Raw genomic sequence first — 21,237 nt, 5'->3', positions numbered from 1 at the left:
CTGTCAGCTTCCTGCCTCCTGTTTGTCTCCGGGCCTCTAGAGGTCATCTGTGTTCCCCCTCTGCCTTAGTTCTTCCTCGTGTGTTCAGCTTCCTGCCTCCTGTTTGTCTCCGGGCCTCTAGAGGTCATCTGTGTTCCCCCTCTGCCTTAGTTCTTCCTCATGTGTCCTAATTAGCTTGATCCAGGTCACCTGTGCCTTGTTTCCCCCTTGTGTATTTTAGCTGTGTGTTTTCCCCTTGTTTCTCACTTGGTTATTGCGTCCTGACTATGTGTCTCCTGCTTTGTCCCACCGTGTCAGTCCTAGTAAGTTGTTCAAAGTTATCTTTAGTTTGTTTTTCTCCCCTCGTGGAGTTGTTTTGTTTTGCCTCCTGTTTTGGAACATTAAATCTACTTGCCTGGAGTATTGCCTTGGGTGTTTCATTTGGGTCCTACAACACCTCCTCTGTGGCTAAGGGGTAGTACCCCCAGCTCTCCACATCTGAGACCGGAGTTTCTAGCCCGGCTTGTGACAGAATAACCAAGTCAATCATGGACCCAGAAACACTCAGTTCCCGGACCTGTTGGCGGTGATCACTCGACGAGGCTTCTTTCCAGCGCCATGAAGCCGTTCTCAGCCGACAAGAGGAGCTGATGGCTAGTCATTCTCAACTCCTGGCCGAAATGATGAGTTCCCTCCGCCAGCTCTTTGAACGCCTCCCGGGTCCTCTCCCTTCCCCAGGTCACCCCCAGTGACGACAGGTCGTCTCGGTTGGCGGAGCCCCGACTACCACCTCCCAAGCCCTTTTCTGGGGATCCAAGCTCTTGCCAGGGTTTCCTCACCCAATGCTCCCTCACCTTCGAGCTCCAACCCTCAAGTTTTCCCACAGACCGTTCCAAGATTGCCTACATCATTACCCTTCTTTCAGACAAGGCGCTCGCCTGGGCTTCTGCGGTGTGGCAGTCCCAGGAGGCCTGTTGTGACTCCCACACTGCATTTGTAGAAGAGTTCAAACGGGTGTTCGATCATCCTGTCAGTGGGCGGGAGGCTTCCAAGCGCCTACTGTCTCTCCGTCAGGGGCCCCGAAGCACGGCAGATTTTGCCATTGATTTCCGGACCATAGCAGCAAGGAGCGGATGGAATGATGAAGCGCTGAGGGTCTGCTTTCAGGGAGGGTTATCTGAGCCCCTTCAAGATGAGTTAGCCACCCGAGAACCAGCTGGTGATCTCGAGTCCCCTCATAGCCTTGGCCATCCGCCTGGACAATCGTCTAAGAGAGCGGAGAACGGCTCGCCGTCAGGTGTCTCATTCCCAAGTTCCTCTGAGCAGCTCTGTTTCTCCTGTTTGGACTCCGTCATTCAGAGCTTCCCGGCTCCTGAACTGCTCCCAGGATTCCCGGAGAGCATGCAGTTAGGCTGTTCCAGGCTTTCTCCCAACGAAAGGGAACGCCGCATGAGGGAACGTCGGTGCCTCTACTGCGGGGTTGCCGGCCACTTCGCCTCCGCTTGCCCCGAGCTGGAAACGCCTGTCCCCGCCCAGCTACAGGAGGGCTGTGATGGGGAGAGTTAGAGCGCCCCTACTAACGCTGTCCTGGCTATTCCAGCCACTCTGTCCTGGGGGCCACCAGCATCGGGTCCAGGCTATGATCGATTCCGGTGCCGCAGGTGATTTCCTGGATGTAACCTTGGCTAAGGAACTTAAGATCCCTACCCAACTACTTCCTCAACCCCAGGCAGTTACAGCCTTAGATGGCAGACCTCTGGAACCAGGAAAGGTTACCGAGGCGACTCAGTCCCTGCGACTTACCATCTCTCAACACCAGCAGGAGGAGACCTTCTATCTCATTGACTCTCCCGAGTATCCTATTATCCTGGGTCACCCTTGGCTATGCAGACATAATCCCCAGATCGACTGGCCTACGGGCACCATTCTAAGCTGGGGTCCCGCCTGCCAACTCACCTGCATGCTACAGAGTCCCTCAGCCCCTAGTACCCAGTTTCAAGAGTCTGTTGACGCCTCCCGAGTCCCCAGTGTTTACCATCGGTTCAAGGCAGTGTTCAGCAAGGCCCGGGCTACTTCCTTACCGCCTCATCGCACGTATGACTGTGCCATTGATCTACTCCCTGGGTGCTGCCCTCCTAGAGGTCGGATCTTTTCCTTGTCCTCCCCGAGCACGCAGCTATGGACACCTACATTAAGGAGTCCTTGGCAGCCGGCCTCATCTATGCCTCTACTTCCCCGGCTGGGGCGGGCTTTTTTTTGTTGAAAAGAAAGACGGGGTCTTAGGCCTTGTATTGATTACCGGGACTCAACAAGATCACGGTTCGGAATCGATACCCCCTTCCTCTCATGGCCACTGCTTTTGAGCTGCTTCAAGGGGCTTCCATTTTTACTAAGCTGGATCTCCGCAATGCTTACCATCTCGTGCGGATCCGGCAAGGAGACGAATGGAAGACGGCGTTCAACACGCCCACGGGGCACTATGAATATCGGGTGATGCCGTTCGGGCTCACCAATGCCCCCGCAGTATTCCCAAGCCCTGATTAATGATGTTCTCCGGGATATGCTTAATCTGTTCGTCTTCGTACCTGGACGATATCCTCATCTTCTCGAGGTCACTGAAGGAGCATGAGGGGCATGTTAGCAGGGTTCTCCAGAGGCTCCTTGACAATCACCTCTACGTTAAGCCTGAGAAGTGTGAATTTCATGTTTCTCAGACTCAGTTTCTCGGGTTTATTGTCACTCCCGGGCACCTAGAGATGGATCCAAGAAGGTCAAGGCGGTCCACGATTGGCCCACACCTGCCACGGTCAAGGAGGTTCAACGGTTCATTGGCTTTTTCTAACTTCTATCGGAAGTTCATTAAGAATTTCAGCTCGGTGGTAGCCCCCTTGACGACGCTTACCAAGGGAGGAGGGACCAAGATTCACTGGGGTCCGGAAGCAGCAGGGGCCTTCGAGGATCTCAAGCGCCGCTTCACGTCTGCTCCGATTCTGGTGACCCCTGACCCAGAGAGACCTTTCGTGGTGGAGGTGGACGCCTCAGAGGTGGGGGTGGGAGCCGTCCTGTCACAGAGGGGTGCGGATGGGAGATTACACCCTTGTGCCTTCATGTCTCGCCGCCTGTCTGAGGCCGAGCGCAACTACCACGTGGGGGATCTAGAGTTGCTTGCGGTAAAACTGGCATTGGAAGAGTGGCGCCATTGGCTTGAGGGGGCTCAGCACCCTTTCCAGGTTCTCACAGACCACAAGAACCTGGAATATCTCCAACAGGCTAAGCGGATGAACCCTCGGCAAGCACGATGGTCCCTTTTCTTTAATCGATTCCAGTTCCTCCTGACTTACCGACCTGGCACCAAGAACGTCAAGCCGGATGCTCTGTCTCGAGTCTATTCTCCCCGAGTTACAAGAGAAGCCCTTGGCATCGATTATTCCGAGGTCTAGGATCGTCGCACCTCTTCAGTGGGAACTAGAAAGAGGGGTACGAGAAGCTCTTGTCCAGGAGCCCGATCCAGGCGGTGGTCCTGCCGGTCGCTCTGTAATGCCTCTCTCTGTTCGGGGCCGCGTCTTGCAGTGGGGTCTGAGTCGCCCTTGACATGCCATCCAGGCAGTGCTCGCGACACTGGAGTTCCTCCGACGGCGGTTTTGGTGGCCGGCCCATCAAGAAGGACGTGCAGGTCTATGTTGAGGCCTGCCCTGTGTGCAACCAGGGAAAGTCGACACGCCAGCGACCCCAGGGACTGCTCCATCCCTTACCTGTTCCTCGAAGGCCATGGTCACACCTTTCTCTGGACTTTGTTACGGGACTTCCTCTATCCCAGGGCAACACCGTCATCCTAGTGGTGGTAGACCGGTTCTCTAAGGCTGCCCGGTTTATTCCCCTGCCCAAGCTGCCCTCGGCTAAGGAGAACTGCTGAGCTCCTCATGAACCATGTCTTCCGGATATTTGGTATTCCCCTGGACGTGGTCTCTGACCGAGGTCCCCAATTCTCGTCCCGGTTTTGGGGGCCTTCTGCAGGCTTGTTGGGGCCACAGCCAGCCTATCGTCGGGGTTCCATCCAGAGTCTAATGGCCAAACGGAACGGATTAATCAGGATCTGGAGACCACCCCTGCGGTGTATGGCGGCCAGTAATCCCACGTCTTGGGCCACCTATATCATTTGGGCTGAATATGCCCACAACACCCTCCAGTCCTCAGCCACCGGATTGTCCCCCCTTCGAATGCCAGTTCGGTTACAACCCTCCATTGTTTCCAGAGGAGGAGGCGCAGTTGGTGTTCCCTCGGCCCAGCGCTTTGTCCAACGCTGTAGGCGGACCTGGAAGAAGGCCAGGCGTGCCCTCCTTCGGACCTCCCAGAGATACCAAAGTCAGGCTAATCGCCACCGCCGACGGCCCCTAGTTTCCGAGCTGGTCAGAGAGTTTGGTTGGCCACTAAGAACCTGCCCCTCCGGGTCGAATCCAGGAAGCTTTCCCAGAGATACATCGGGCCTTTCCGCATTGCTAGAAAGGTTAACCCTGTGTCGTATCGTTTGGTTCTCCCTCGCTCCCTTAGAGTTAACCCCACTTTCCATGTTTCACTCCTTAAACCTGTCTTGTCTTCTCCCTTTGCCCCCCACGCAGACCCCCGCCACCTCCCAGGATCATTGACGGCCAGCCAGCCTACACAGTCCGCCGGATACTGGACTCCCGGAGGGTCCAGAACTCTCTGCAGTATCTGGTGGACTGGGAGGGCTACGGGCCGGGAGGAGCGCTCCTGGGTTCCAGCCAGGGACATCCTGGACCCAGGTTTGATCCAAGATTTTCGCACCCTGGGGCCGGGTTGTTCTGGGAGGAACGTCAGAGTCGTTCCTAGAGGAGGGGGGGTCCTGTCAGCTTCCTGCCTCCTGTTTGTCTCCGGGCCTCTAGAGGTCATCTGTGTTCCCCTCTGCCTTAGTTCTTCCTCGTGTGTGTCAGCTTCCTGCCTCCTGTTTGTCTCCGGGCCTCTAGAGGTCATCTGTGTTCCCCTCTGCCTTAGTTCTTCCTCATGTGTCCTAATTAGCTTGATCCAGGTCACCTGTGCCTTGTTTCCCCTTGTGTATTTTAGCTGTGTGTTTTCCCCTTGTTTCTCACTTGGTTATTGCGTCCTGACTATGTGTCTCCTGCTTTGTCCCACCGTGTCAGTCCTAGTAAGTTGTTCAAAGTTATCTTTAGTTTGTTTTTCTCCCCTCGTGGAGTTGTTTTGTTTTGCCTCCTGTTTTGGAACATTAAATCTACTTGCCTGGAGTATTGCCTTGGGTGTTTCATTTGGGTCCTACAACACCTCCTCTGTGGCTAAGGGGTAGTACCCCCAGCTCTCCACATCTGAGACCGGAGTTTCTAGCCCGGCTTGTGACAATAACCATATACAATTTCATGTCTTAGACTGAAGGTCCGTGCCATCCCCATGGCCTCCACAATGGATCAGTCCACTCTGACAGGAGCCAATCAGACAGGTGTCTTGTACACCATGATTGTTTATTAATGTTTTTGCTACTGCTTGACTAAAGAAATCTCGGTCAACCAACAGCCTATCGATCAAACAATCGACCAGTCGACTTAATGGGATCAGCCCTAGTGTCAGGCAAAGAAATAAGGTGGTGGAAGTAAAAAGCAAATAGTGTGCAAGAGAGAGCAAAAGAAAGAGAAACATTTGAGAGATCAAAAGACTTTCAAATTCATTAATAGGAGAGGACAGGACCCCTAACTGCTGTAATCTACTGTAGTAGGAGAAAGACTGGAGGATTGGACCCCTACCTGCTGTAATCTACTGTAGTAGGAGAAAGACTGGAGGACAGGACCCTTACCTGCTGTAATCTACTGTAGTAGGAGAAAGACTGGAGGACAGGACCCCTACCTGCTGTAATCTAGTAGGAGAATGACTGGAGGACAGGACCCCTACCTGCTGTAATCTAGTAGGAGAAAGACTGGAGGACAGGACCCCTACCTGCTGTTATCTAGTAGGAGAAAGACTGGAGGACAGGACCCCTACCTGCTGTAATCTAGTAGGAGAAAGACTGGAGGACAGGACCCCTTCCTGCTGTAATCTAGTAGGAGAAAGACTGGAGGACAGGACCCCTACCTGCTGTTATCTAGTAGGAGAAAGACTGGAGGACAGGACCCCTACCTGCTGTAATCTACACAGCAAACACTTTGACAAGATGAAAAGAAAGACGGAGAGTGAGAGAGAGAGAGAGAGAGAGAGAGAGCGAGAGACGGGGGGCTGAGAAGGAGGGGGCACAGATCAATCACTCGTTCCATGCTCTTTCACTTCAGACACCCACCTGTCTCCTCTCTCTAGCTTGGAACACCTAGAGGGCTACAGTTTGAAGAGAGAGGTGTGCTGCTCTGCTGCAGTGAACCACAGTGACCATGTAATCACGTTAACGCTGTATGGAGTGATTCCAGGCCATGGTGTTATATAAGAAAATCACAAAGCCATGACTTTATAACATGCAGTGCATGACAGGATCAAAACAACCATATACACATGTAGGATCTTAATTTGAGCCAGTTTGCTACAGCAACAGGAAATGTGAATTATGTGGATTATAATTCATGGACATTTTTGTAGGGGTTGATACATTTTAAAGGAAAATCAAGTATGACATTTCAACGTGGAAATTAAAAACTTCAGAAGCCTTTTTAAACCTCAGATACACTATAATATAATATGCCATTTAGCAGACGCTTTTATCCAAAGCGACTTACAGTCATGCATGCATACATTTTTGTGTATGGGTGGTCCCAGGGATCGAACCCACTACCTTGGCGTTACAAGCGCCGTGCTCTACCAGCTGAGCTACAGAGGACCACTACACATTTTAAATTTCCTGCATTGCAGGAAAGTTCTCCTGCAACATGGTGATTAAATGAAGATCCTACATCTGTAGCCTTCTATAGGTGTGTGTGGACGATGCTGTACATTTGTTGTAACTTGAATAACAATGACTCGCTATGTTGAAATATACATTGAGTATACCAAACATTAGGTAATAGGCTACCCCTGGTAGACAGCTAGCGACAGACCATAGAAAGATGAAGTCTCTGTATTGGACTCTGGAGAGAGTGGGGAAATATAATGATGGTGGTAAAACAGCTGTTGGCCATTACTGTATAACACCAGGCTCTGAATAAATGAGAAACAACCTGGGGTGATGTAAAGGTTAAGAGACCAAGCTTTAAACTTTCAACCACCACAGTCAGAACCATAACCACCTCACAGGTTTCTGACAGAAAATAACAACTGAGAATGCAGTGGCGCTCACTGGCCAAGGTCAAACGAGGAAACTGAAAACGGACCGATGGCGGATAATATTTCCTCACTGCATGGTTGAAGCCCTGACCTGAAGCCAGTCCAGCTGGCAGAGGGAACTCAAGAGTGAATGCGTTGTTCAAGGTTGTGGACGAGATTGCAACAGCACGCAATATTCCAAGAGACCTGGAGACATGCCAGGTTTACAAAACATGAAATAAACCACAGAAATTAGAGCATTCACAGATTTTACATATTTTCAAAAATAACATTGAGGTAATTTATGTTCTTTTGGGGCCAGTTCAAGATTTGAAATGCCCTCATAAAAAATAAACAGCACTTTATCAACATGTATTTGACTTAGGCCATGATTCAATCTGATCGCCCCTTTTCAGCTATGCACCTTTTAAAGGCAATGTCTCCCCGTTCACGGATCTAGGCCTTAAGTGAAAAGGAATGGATATTTGTTGCCAGTCCTACCTCGCAGTACTCAGTGATGATGCAGAAGGAGTCTCTATGCAGAAAGCTGCTGTAGAAAGTGATGATGGCTGGGTGGTGGAGCTGGGACAGGAGCTGAGCCTCCTGGGATGCCTGGACCGTCTCGTTGGGAAGCAGGTCCCCCAGAGGGATCTCCTTCAGCACCTTACTAGGGATCAAAGGTCAGAGGGCAGAGGAGAGAGAAAGGTCGTAGTGAGGGGGTTTTCCAAAATGGGCAACACATGTATGTAACAGTAAGTTATGCAGATAGAGTATTAGGAAGTGCAAATATGAAAAGCTGGCAATAGACACAAGTTGACCACCGTATCCCAATTATCATCCTGGACAGGGACAAGGAAAGTCATTCAGATAGATCGTTTAAAATTGACGTTTTATCCAGTCCCCTGTCTAGTCCTGGCTACACACACACACACGTACGCGTGCACGCAAGCACGCACACACACACAGAGGCTGTCATTAGCCTGCTACTAATTGTGTAAGCCCTGAGATGTACAGTTGAAGTCGGAAGTTTACATACACCTTAGCCAAATACATTTAAGCTCAGTTTTTCACAATTCCTGACATTTAATCCTAGTAACAATTCCCTGTTTTAGGTCAGTTAGGATCACCACTTTATTTTAAGAATGTGAAATGTCAGAATAATAGTAGCGAGAATGATTTATTTCAGCATTTCTTTCTTTCATCACATTCCCAGTGGGTCAGAAGTTTACATACACTCAATTAGTATTTGGTAGCATTGCCTTTAAATTGTTTAACTTGGGTCAAACTTTTCGGATAGCCTTCCACAAGCTTGGGTGAATTTTGGCCCATTCCTCCTGACAGAGCTGGTGTAACTGAGTCAGGTTTGTATGCCTCCTTGCTCGCACACAATTTTTCAGTTCTGCCCACAAATGTTCTATAGGATTGAGGTCAGGGCTTTGTGATGGCCACTCCAATACCTTGACTTTATTGTCCTTAAGCCATTTTGCCACAACTTTGGAAGTATGCCTGGGGTCATTGTTCATTTGGAAGCCCCATTTGCGACCAAGCTTTAACTTCCTGACTGATGTCTTGAAATGTTGCTTCAATATATCCACATAATTTTCCTTCCTCATGATGCCATCTATTTTGTGAAGTGCACCAGTCCCTCCTGCAACAAAGCACCCCCACAGCATGATGCTGCCACCCCTGTGCTTCACGGTTGGGAAGGTGTTCTTCGGCTTGCAAGCTACTCCCTTTTTCCTCCAAACATAACGATGGTCATTATGGCCAAACAGTTATATTTTTGTTTAATCAGACCAGAGGACATTTCTCCAAAAAGTATGATTTCTGTCCCCATGTGCAGTTGCAAACCGTAGTCTGGCTTTTTTATGGCGGTTTTGGAGCAGTGCCTTCTTCCTTGCTGAGCGGCCTTTCAGGTTATGACGATATAGGACTTGTTTTACTGTGGATATAGATACTTTTGTACCTGTTTCCTCCAGCATCTTCACAAGGTCCTTTGCTGTTGTTCTGGGATTGATTTGCACTTTTCGCACCAAAGTACGTTAATCTCTAGGAGACAGAACGCGTCTCCTTCCTGAGCGATATGACGGCTGTGTGATCCCATGGTGTTTATACTTGTGTACTATTGTTTGTACAGATGAACGTGGTACCTTCAGACGTTTGGAAATTGCTCCCAAGGATGAACCAGACTTGTGGAGGTCTAAAAAATAAATACATCTGAGGTCTTGCAAAGAGGCACTGAGTTTGAAGGTAGGCCTTGAAATACATCCACAGGTACACTTCCAATTGACTCAAATTATGTCAATTAGCCTATCAGAAGCTTCTAAAGCCATGACATCATTTTCTGGAATTTTCCAAGCTGTTTAAAGGCACAGTCAACTTAGCGTATGTAAACTTCTGACCCACTGGAATTGTGATACAGTGAATTATAAGTGAAATAATCTGTCTGTAAACAATTGTTGGAAAAATGACTTGTGTCATGCACAAAGTAGATGTCCTAACCGACTTGCCAAAACTATAGTTTGTTAACAAGAAATTTGTGGAGTGGTTGAAAAACAAGTTTTAATGACTCCAATCTAATGTATGTAAAATTTCGACTTGAAATGTAATTACCAACAGGACAGGATGTCTGGGTCTTTGGTCATTACAGAAGGACAGGACAGAACAGGATGTCTGGGTCTTTGGTCATTACAGAGGGACAGGACAGAACAGGATGTCTGGGTCTTTGGTCATTATAGAGGGACAGAACAGGATGTCTGAGTCTTTGGTCATTACAGAGAGACAGGACAGAACAGGATGTCTGGGTCTTTGGTCATTACAGAGGGACAGGACAGAACAGGACGTCTGGGTCTTTGGTCATTACAGAGGGAAAGGACAGAACAGGATGTCTGGGTCTTTGGTCATTACAGAGGGACAGAACAGGATGTCTGGGTCTTTGGTCATTACAGAGGGACAGGACAGAACAGGCTGTCTGGGTCTTTGGTCATTACAGAGGGACATAACAGGATGTCTGGGTCTTTGGTCATTACAGAGGGACAGGACAGAACAGGATGTCTGGGTCTTTGGTCATTACAGAGGGACAGGACAGAACAGGACATCTGAGTCTTTGGTCATTACATATGGACAGGACAGAACAGGACAACTGGGTCTTTGGTCATTACAGAGGGACAGGACAGAACAGGATGTCTGAGTCTTTGGTCATTACAGAGGGACAGGACAGAAAATGATGTCTGGGTCTTTGGTCATTACAGAGGGACAGGACAGAACAGGATGTCTGGGTCTTTGGTCATTACAGAGGGACAGGACAGAACAGGATGTCTGGGACTTTGGTCATTACAGAGGCACAGGACAGAACAGGTGTCTGGGTCTTTGGTCATTACAGATGGACAGGACAGAACAGGATGTCTGAGTCTTTGGTCATTACAGAGGAACAGAACAGGATGTCTGGGTCTTTGGTCATTACAGAGGGACAGGACAGAACAGGAACGTCTGGGTCTTTGGTCATTACAGAGGGACAGGACAGGATGTCTGGGTCTTTGGTCATTACAGTGGGACAGGACAGAAGAGGGTGTCTGGGTCTTAGGTCATTACAGAGGGACAGAACAGGATGTCTGGGTCTTTGGTCATTACAGAGGAACAGGACAAAACAGGAACGTCTGGGTCTTGGTCATTACAGAGGGACAGGACAGAACAGGATGTCTGGGTCTTTGGTCATTACAGAGGGACAGGACAGAACAGGATGTCTGGGTCATTGGTATTACAGAGGGACAGGACAGAACAGGACGTCTGGGTCTTTGGTCATTACAGAGGGACAGGACAGAACAGGATGTCTGAGTCTTTGGTCATTACAGAGGGACAGGACAGAACAGGATGTCTGGGTCTTTGGTCATTACAGAGGGACAGGACAGAACAGGATGTCTGAGTCTTTGGTCATTACAGAGGGACAGGACAGAACAGTACGTCTGGGTCTTTGGTCATTACAGAGGGACAGGACAAAACAGGACGTCTGGGTCTTTGGTCATTACAGAGGGACAGGACAGAACAGGCTGTCTGGGTCTTTGGTCATTACAGAGGGACATAACAGGATGTCTGGGTCTTTGGTCATTACAGAGGGACAGGACATAACAGGACGTCTGGGTCTTTGGTCATTACAGAGGGACAGAACAGTACAGGATGTCTGAGTCTTTGGTCATTACAGAGGGACAGAACAGGACATCTGAGTCTTTGGTCACTACAGAGGGACAGGACCGAACAGGATGTCTGGGTCTTTGGTCATTGCAGAGGGACAGGACAGAACAGGATGTCTGAGTCTTTGGTCATTACAGAGGGACAGGACAGAAAAGGACGTCTGGGTCTTTGGTCATTACAGAGGGACAGGACAGAACAGGATGTCTGGGTCTTTGGTCATTACAGAGGGACAGAACAGAACAGGATGTCTGGGTCTTTGGTCATTACAGAGGGACAGGACAGAACAGGATGTCTGAGTCTTTAGTCATTACAGAGGGACAGGACAGAACAGGATGTCTGGGTCTTTAGTCATTACAGAGGGAGAGGACAGAACAGGACGTCTGGGTCTTTGGTCATTACAGAGGGACAGGACAGAACAGGATGTCTGAGTCTTTGGTCATTACAGAGGGACAGAACAGGACATCTGAGTCTTTGGTCACTACAGAGGGACAGGACCGAACAGGATGTCTGGGTCTTTGGTCATTGCAGAGGGACAGGACAGAACAGGATGTCTGAGTCTTTGGTCATTACAGAGGGACAGGACAGAACAGGAATTCTGGGTCTTTGGTCATTACAGAGGGACAGGACAGAACAGGATGTCTGGGTCTTTGGTCATTACAGAGGGACAGAACAGAACAGGATGTCTGGGTCTTTGGTCATTACAGAGGGACAGGACAGAACAGGATGTCTGAGTCTTTGGTCATTACAGAGGGACAGGACAGAACAGGATGTCTGGGTCTTTAGTCATTACAGAGGGACAGAACAGGACGTCTGGGTCTTTGGTCATTACAGAGGGACAGGACAGAACAGGATGTCTGAGTCTTTGGTCATTACAGAGGGACAGGACAGAATAGGATGACTGGGTCTTTGGTCATTACAGAGGGACAGGACAGAACAGGATGTCTGGGTCTTTGGTCATTACAGAGGGACAGGACAGAACAGGATGTCTGGGTCTTTGGTCATTACAGAGGGACAGGACATAACAGGATGTCTGAGTCTTTGGTCATTACAGAGGGACAGGACAGAACAGGATGTCTGGGTCTTTGGTCATTACAGAGGGACAGGACAGAACAGGATGTCTGGGTCTTTGGTCATTACAGAGGGACAGGACAGAACAGGATGTCTGGGTCATTGGTCATTACAGAGGGACAGGACAGAACAGGACGTCTGGGTCTTTGGTCATTACAGAGGGACAGAACAGAACAGGATGTCTGGGTCCTTGGTCATTACAGAGGGACAGGACAGAACAGGACGTCTGAGTCTTTGGTCATTACAGAGGGACAGGACAGAACAGGTTGTCTGAGTCTTTGGTCATTACAGAGGGACAGGACAGAACAGGATGTCTGGGTCTTTGGTCATTACAGAGGGACAGGACAGAACAGGACGTCTGGGTCTTTGGTCATTACAGAGGGACAGGACAGAACAGGACGTCTGGGTCTTTGGTCATTACAGACGGACAGGACAGAACAGGCTGTCTGGGTCTTTGGTCATTACAGAGGGACATAACAGGATGTCTGGGTCTTTGGTCATTACAGAGGGACAGGACAGAACAGGATGTCTGGTTCTTTGGTCATTACAGAGGGACAGGACAGAACAGGACGTCTGGGTCATTGGTCATCACAGAGGGACAGGACAGAACAGGATGTCTGAGTCTTTGGTCATTACAGAGGGACAGGACAGAACAGGATGCCTGGGTCTTTGGTCATTACAGAGGGACAGAACAGGACAACTGGGTCTTTGGTCATTACAGAGGGACAGGACAGAACAGGATGTCTGAGTCTTTGGTCATTACTGAGGGAAAGGACAGAACAGGAGGTATGGGTCTTTGGTCATTACAGAAGGACAGGACAGAACAGGATGTCTGGGTCTTTGGTCAATACAGAGGGACAGGACAGAACAGGATGTCTGAGTCTTTGGTCATTACAGAGGGACAGGACATAACAGGATGTCTGAGTCTTTGGTCATTACAGAGGGACAGGACAGAACAGGATGTCTGGGTCTTTGGTCAATACAGAGGGACAGGACAGAACAGGATGTCTGAGTCTTTGGTCATTACAGAGGGACAGGACAGAACAGGATGCCTGGGTCTTTGGTCATTACAGAGGGACAGAACAGGATGTCTGGGTCTTTGGTCATTACAGAGGGAAAGGACAGAACAGGATGTCTGAGTCTTTGGTCATTACTGAGGGACAGGACAGAACAGGAGGTCTGGGTCTTTGGTCATTACAGAAGGACAGGACAGAACAGGATGTCTGGGTCTTTGGTCAATACAGAGGGACAGGACAGAACAGGATGTATGAGTCTTTGGTCATTACAGAGGGACAGGACAGAACAGGATGTCTGAGTCTTTGGTCATTACAGAGGGACAGGACAGAACAGGATGTCTGAGTCTTTGGTCATTACAGAGGGACAGGACAGAACAGGATGTCTGGGTCTTTGGGCATTACAGAGTAACAGAACAGGATGTCTGGGTCTTTGGTCTTTACAGAGGGACAGGACAGAACAGGATGCCTGGGTCTTTGGTCATTACAGAGTAACAGAACAGGATGTCTGGGTCTTTGGTCTTTACAGAGGGACAGAACAGGATGTCTGAGTCTTTGGTCATTTCAGAGGGACAGGACAGAACAGGATGTCTGGGTGTTTGGTCATTACAGAGGGACAGGACAAAACAGGATGTCTGAGTCTTTGGTAATTACAGAGGAACAGAACAGGATGTCTGGGTCTTTGGTCATTACAGAGGGACAGGACAGAACAGGATGTCTGGGTCTTTGGTCATTTCAGAGGGACAGGACAGAACAGGATGTCTGGGTGTTTGGTCATTACAGAGGGACAGGACAAAACAGGATGTCTGAGTCTTTGGTAATTACAGAGGGACAGAACAGAACAGGATGTCTGGGTCTTTGGTCATTACAGAGGGACAGGACAGAACAGGATGTCTGGGTCTTTGGTCATTACAGAGGGACAGAACAGGTGGTCTGGGTCTTTGGTCATTACAGAGGGACAGAACAGGTGGTCTGGGTCTTTGGTCATTACAAAGGGACAGAACAGGATGTCTGGGTCTTTGGTCATTACAGAGAGACAGGAAAGAACAGGATGTCTGAGTCTTTGGTCATTACAGAGGAACAGAACAGGATATCTGGGTCTTTGGTCATTACAGAGGGACAAGACAGAACAGGAACGTCTGGGTCTTTGGTCATTACAAAGGGACAGAACAGTATGTCTGGTTCTTTGGTCATTACAGAGGGACAAGACAGAACAGGAACGTCTGGGTCTTTGGTCATTACAAAGGGACAGAACAGGATGTCTGGGTCTTTGGTCATTACAGAGGGACAGGACAAAACAGGATGTCTGAGTGTTTGGTAATTACAGAGGGACAGGACAGAACAGGATGTCTGGGTCTTTGGTCATTACAGAGGGACAGAACAGGTGGTCTGGTTCTTTGGTCATTACAGAGGGACAGAACAGGTGGTCTGGGTCTTTGGTCATTACAGAGGGACAGGACAGAACAGGACGTCTGGGTCTTTGGTCATTACAGAGGGACAGGAAAGAACAGGATGTCTGAGTCTTTGGTCATTACAGAGGGACAGAACAGGTGGTCTGGGTCTTTGGTCATTACAGAGGGACAGGACAGAACAGGACGTCTGGGTCTTTGGTCATTACAGAGGGACAGGAAAGAACAGGATGTCTGAGTCTTTGGTCATTACAGAGGGACAGAACAGGATGTCTGGGTCTTTGGTCATTACAGAGGGACAAGACAGAACAGGAACGTCTGGGTCTTTGGTCATTACAAAGGGACAGAACAGGATGTCTGGGTCTTTGGTCATTACAGAGGGACAGGAAAGAACAGGATGTCTGGGTCTTTGGTCATTACAGAGGGACAGGACAGAACAGGATGTCTGGGTCTTTGGTCATTACAGAGGGACAGGAAAGAACAGGATGTCTGGGTCTTTGGTCATTACAGAGGGACAGGACAGAACAGGATGTCTGGGTCTTTGGTCATTACAGAGGGACAGGACAGAACAGGATGTCTGAGTCTTTGGTCATTACAGAGGGAAAGGACAGAACAGGATGTCTGGGTCTTTGGTCATTACAGAGGGACAGGACAGAACAGGATGTCTGGGTCTTTGGTCATTACAGAGGGACAGGACAGAACAGGATGTCTGGGTCATTGGTCATTACAGAGGGACAGGACAGAACAGGACGTCTGGGTCTTTGGTCATTACAGAGGGACAGAACAGAACAGGATGTCTGGGTCCTTGGTCATTACAGAGGGACAGGACAGAACAGGACGTCTGAGTCTTTGGTCATTACAGAGGGACAGGACAGAACAGGATGTATGGGACTTTGGTCATTACAGAGGGACAGGACAGAACAGGATGTCTGGGTCTTTGGTCATTACAAAGGGACAGAACAGGATGTCTGGGTCTTTGGTCATTGCAGAGGGACAGGACAGAACAGGATGTCTGAGTCGTTGGTAATTACAGAGGGACAGGACAGAACAGGATGTCTGAGTCTTTGGTCATTACAGAGGGACAGGACAGAACAGGATGTCTGAGTCTTTGGTCATTACAGAGGGACAGGACATAACAGGATGTCTGAGTCTTTGGTCATTACAGAGGGACAGGACATAACAGGATGTCTGAGTCTTTGGTCATTACAGAGGGACAAGACAGAACAGGATGTCTGAGTCTTTGGTCATTGCAGAGGGACAGGACAGAACAGGATGTCTGAGTCGTTGGTAATTACAGAGGGACAGGACAGAACAGGATGTCTGAGTCTTTGGTCATTACAGAGGGACAGGACAGAACAGGATGTCTGGGTCTTTGGTCATTACAGAGGGACAGAACAGGTGGTCTGGGTCTTTGGTCATTACAGAGGGACAGAACAGGTGGTCTGGGTCTTTGGTCATTACAAAGGGACAGAACAGGATGTCTGGGTCTTTGGTCATTACAGAGAGACAGGAAAGAACAGGATGTCTAAGTCTTTGGTCATTACAGAGGAACAGAACAGGATGTCTGGGTCTTTGGTCATTACAGAGGGACAAGACAGAACAGGAACGTCTGGGTCTTTGGTCATTACAAAGGGACAGAACAGGAAGTCTGGGTCTTTGGTCATTACAGAGGGACAAGACAGAACAGGAACGTCTGGGTCTTTGGTCATTACAGAGGGACAGAACAGGATGTCTGGGTCTTTGGTCATTACAGAGGGACAGGACAAAACAGGATGTCTGGGTCTTTGGTCATTACAGAGGGACAGAACAGGTGGTCTGGTTCTTTGGTCATTACAGAGGGACAGAACAGGTGGTCTGGGTCTTTGGTCATTACAGAGGGACAGGACAGAACAGGACGTCTGGGTCTTTGGTCATTATAGAGGGACAGGAAAGAACAGGATGTCTGAGTCTTTGGTCATTACAGAGGAACAGAACAGGATGTCTGGGTCTTTGGTCATTACAGAGAGACAGAACAGAAACGTCTGGGTCTTTGGTCATTACAAAGGGACAGAACAGGATGTCTGGGTCTTTGGTCATTACAGAGGGACAAGACAGAACAGGAACGTCTGGGTCTTTGGTCATTACAAAGGGACAGAACAGGTTGTCTGGGTCTTTGGTCATTACAGAGGGACAGGACAGAACAGGATGTCTGGATCTTTGGTCATTACAGAGGGACAGGACAGAACAGGATGTCTGGGTCTTTGGTCATTACAGAGGGACAGAACAGGAGTCTGGGTCTTTGGTCATTACAGAAGGACAGAACAGGATGTCTGGGTCTTTGGTCATTACAGATGGACAGAACAGGTTGTCTGGGTCTTTGGTCATTACAGAAGGACAGAACAGGATGCCTGGGTCTTTGGTCATTACAGAAGGACAGAACAGGATGCCTGGGTCTTTGGTCATTACAGAGGGACAGAACAGGATGTCTGGGTCTTTGGTCATTACAGAGGGACAGGACAGAAATGGCTGTCTGGGTCTTTGGTCATTACAGAGGAACAGAACAGGATTCCTGGGTCTTTGGTCATTACAGAGGGACAGAACAGGATGTCTGAGTCTTTGGTCATTACAGAGGGACAGAACAGAACAGGATGTCTGGGTCTTTGGTCATTACAGAGGGACAGAACAGGATGTCTGGGTCTTTGGTCATTACAGAGGGACAGAACAGGTGGTCTGGGTCTTTGGTCATTACAGAGGGACAGGACAGAACAGGATGTCTGAATCTTTGGTCATTACAGAGGGATAGGACAGAACAGGATGTCTGGGTCTTTGGTCATTACAGAGGGACAGGACAGAACAGGATGTCTGGGTCTTTGGTCATTACAGAGGGACAGGACAGAACAGGTTGTCTGGGTCTTTGGTCATTACAGAGGGACAGAACAGAACAGGATGTCTGGGTCTTTGGTCATTACAGAGGGACAGGACAGGATGTCTGGGTCTTTGGTCATTACAGAGGGACAGGACAGAAGAGGATGTCTGGGTCTTTGGTCATTACAGAGGGACAGGACAGAACAGGATGTCTCGGTCTTTGGTCATTACAGAGGGACAGGACAGAACAGGATGTCTGGGTCTTTGGTCATTACAGTGAAAAATCTGTCGATGTGCCCTTGAGCAAGGCACTTAACCCTAATTGCTCCTGTACGTCGCTCTGGATAAGAGCATCTGCTAAATGACTAATTAGGTCATTACAGAAGGACAGAACAGGATGTCTGGGTCTTTGGTCATTACAGAGGGACAGGACAGAACAGGACGTCTGGGTCTTTGGTCATTACAGAGGGAAAGAACAGGATGTCTGGGTCTTTGGTCTTTACAGAGGAACAGGACAGAACAGGATGTCTGAGACTTTGGTCATTTCAGAGGGACAGGACAGAACAGGATGTCTGGGTCTTTGGTCATTACAGAGGGACAGAACAGAACAGGAGGTCTGGGTCTTTGGTCATTACAGAGGGACAGGATAGAACAGGATGTCTGGGTCTTTGGTCATTACAGAGGGACAGAACAGGTGGTCTGGGTCTTTGGTCATTACAGAGGGACAGGACAGAACAGGATGTCTGAGTCTTTGGTCATTACAGAGGGACAGGACAGAACAGGATGTCTGGGTCTTTGGTCATTACAGAGGGACAGAACAGGATGTCTGGGTCTTTGGTCATTACAGAGGGACAGGACAGGGTGTCTGGTTCTTTGGTCATTACAGAGGGACAGGACAGAACAGGCTGTCTGGGTCTTTGGTCATTACAGAGGGACAGGACAGAACAGGATGTCTGGGTCTTTGGTCATTACAGAGGGACAGGACAGAACAGGATGTCTGGGTCTTTGGTCATTACAGAGGGACAGGACAGAACAGGACGTCTGGGTCTTTGGTCATTACAGAGGGACAGAACAGGATGTCTGGGTCTTTGGTCATTACAGAGGGACAGGACAGGATGTCTGGGACTTTGGTCATTACAGAGGGACAGGACAGGATGTCTGAGTCATTGGTCATTACAGAGGGACAGGACAGAACAGGACGTCTGGGTCTTTGGTAATTACAGAGGGACAGGACAAAACAGGATGTCTGAGTCTTTGGTCATTACAGAGGGACAGAACAGAACAGGAGGTCTGGGTCTTTGGTCATTACAGAGGGACAGGACAGAACAGGATGTCTGGGTCTTTGGTCATTACAGAGGGACAGAACAGGTGGTCTGGGTCTTTGGTCATTACAGAGGGACAGGACAGAACAGGATGTCTGAGTCTTTGGTCATTACAGAGGGACAGGACAGAACAGGATGTCTGGGTCTTTGGTCATTACAGAGGGACAGAACAGGATGTCTGGGTCTTTGGTCATTACAGAGGGACAGGACAGGGTGTCTGGTTCTTTGGTCATTACAGAGGGACAGGACAGAACAGGCTGTCTGGGTCTTTGGTCATTACAGAGGGACAGGACAGAACAGGATGTCTGGGTCTTTGGTCATTACAGAGGGGCAGGACAGAACAGGATGTCTGGGTCTTTGGTCATCACAGAGGGACAGAGCAGGATGTCTGGGTCTTTGGTCATTACAGAGGGACAGGACAGAACAGGATGTCTGGGTCTTTGGTCATTACAGAGGGACAGGACAGAACAGGATGTCTGGGACTTTGGTCATTACAGAGGGACAGGACAGAACAGGATGTCTGAGTCTTTGGTCATTACAGAGGAACAGAACAGGATGTCTGAGTCTTTGGTCATTACAGAGGGACAGGACAGAACAGGACGTCTGGGTCTTTGGTCATTACAGAGGGACAAAACAGGATGTCTGAGTCTTTGGTCATTACAGAGGGACAGAACAGAACAGGAGGTCTGGGTCTTTGGTCTTTACAGAGGGACAGGAAAGAACAGGACGTCTGGGTCTTTGGTCATTACAGAGGGACAGAACAGGTGGTCTGGGCCTTTGGTCATTACAGAGGGACAGGACAGAACAGGATGTCTGAGTCTTTGGTCATTACATAGGGACAGGACAGAACAGGATGTCTGGGTCTTTGGTCATTACAGAGGGACAGGACAGAACAGGATGTCTGGGTCTTTGGTCATTACAGAGGGACAGGACAGAACAGGATGTTTGGGTCTTTGGTCATTACAGAGGGACAGGACAGAAGAGGACGTCTGGTTTTTTGGTCATTACAGAGGGACAGGACAGAACAGGATGTCTGGGTCTTTGGTCATTACAGAGGGACAGGACAGAACAGGATGTCTGGGTCTTTGGTCATTACAGAAGGACAGGACAGAACAGGATGTCTGGGTCTTTGGTCATTACAGAGGGACAGAACAGGATGTCTGGGTCTTTGGTCATTACAGAGGGACAGGACAGAACAGGATGTCTGGGACTTTGGTCATTACAGAGGGACAGGACAGAACAGGATGTCTGAGTCTTTGGTCATTACAGAGGGACAGGACAGAACAGGATGTCTGAGTCTTTGGTCATTACAGAGGAACAGAACAGGATGTCTGGGTGTTTTGTCATTACAGAGGGACAGAACAGGATGTCTGGGTCTTTGGTCATTACAGAGGGACAGAACAGGTGGTCTGGGTCTTTGGTCATTACAGAGGGACAGGACAGAACAGGATGTCTGGGTATTTTGTCATTACAGAGGGACAGGACAGAACAGGAACGTCTGGGTCTTTGGTCATTACAGAGGGACAGGACAGAACAGGATGTCTGAGTCTTTGGTCATTACAGAGGGACAGAACAGGATGTCTGGGTCTTTGGTCATTACAGAGGGACAGGACAGAACAGGATGTCTGAGTCTTTGGTCATTACAGAGGGACAGGACAGAACAGGATGTCTGGGTCTTTAGTCATTACAGCGGGACAGGACAGAACAGGACGTCTGGGTCTTTGGTCATTACAGAGAGACAGGACAGAACAGGATGTCTGAGTCTTTGGTCATTACAGAGGGACAGGACAGGATGTCTGGGTCTTTGGTCATTACAGAGGGACAGGACAGAAGAGACGTCTGGGTCTTTGGTCATTAAAGAGGGACAGGACAAAACAGGATGTCTGAGTCTTTGGTCATTACAGAGGGACATAACAGAACAGGAGGTATGGGTCTTTGGTCATTACAGAGGGACAGGACAGAACAGGATGTCTGGGTCTTTGGTCATTACAGAGGGACAGAACAGGTGGTCTGGGTCTTTGGTCATTACAGAGGGACAGAACAGGATGTCTGAGTCTTTGGTCATTACAGAGGGACAGGACAGAACAGGATGTCTGGGTCTTTGGTCATTACAGAGGGACAGGACAGAACATGATGTCTGGGTCTTTGGTCATTACAGAGGGACAGGAC

At 49.2% G+C, this 21,237-nt stretch overlaps 1 protein-coding gene across 1 annotated transcript in view; it reads right to left on the bottom strand.

The window, feature by feature from the left end:
- LOC123482105 overlaps positions 1 to 21,237 on the bottom strand; it is a 50,376-nt gene that overhangs the window by 11,579 nt on the left and 17,560 nt on the right. The window contains exons 2-3 of the mRNA XM_045208411.1: positions 7,726 to 7,891; positions 6,118 to 6,127 (exon numbers count right to left, since the gene is read on the bottom strand). Coding sequence (XP_045064346.1) covers positions 6,118 to 6,127; positions 7,726 to 7,891 — 176 coding nt within the window. The remainder of the gene's footprint in view (positions 1 to 6,117; positions 6,128 to 7,725; positions 7,892 to 21,237) is intronic.

Source organism: Coregonus clupeaformis, chromosome 28, assembly GCF_020615455.1.
Source record: "Coregonus clupeaformis isolate EN_2021a chromosome 28, ASM2061545v1, whole genome shotgun sequence".
NCBI lineage: Eukaryota > Metazoa > Chordata > Actinopteri > Salmoniformes > Salmonidae > Coregonus > Coregonus clupeaformis.
The sequence above is the reverse complement of the archived record's forward strand: the minus strand, read 5'-3'. Positions and strand labels throughout refer to the sequence as shown.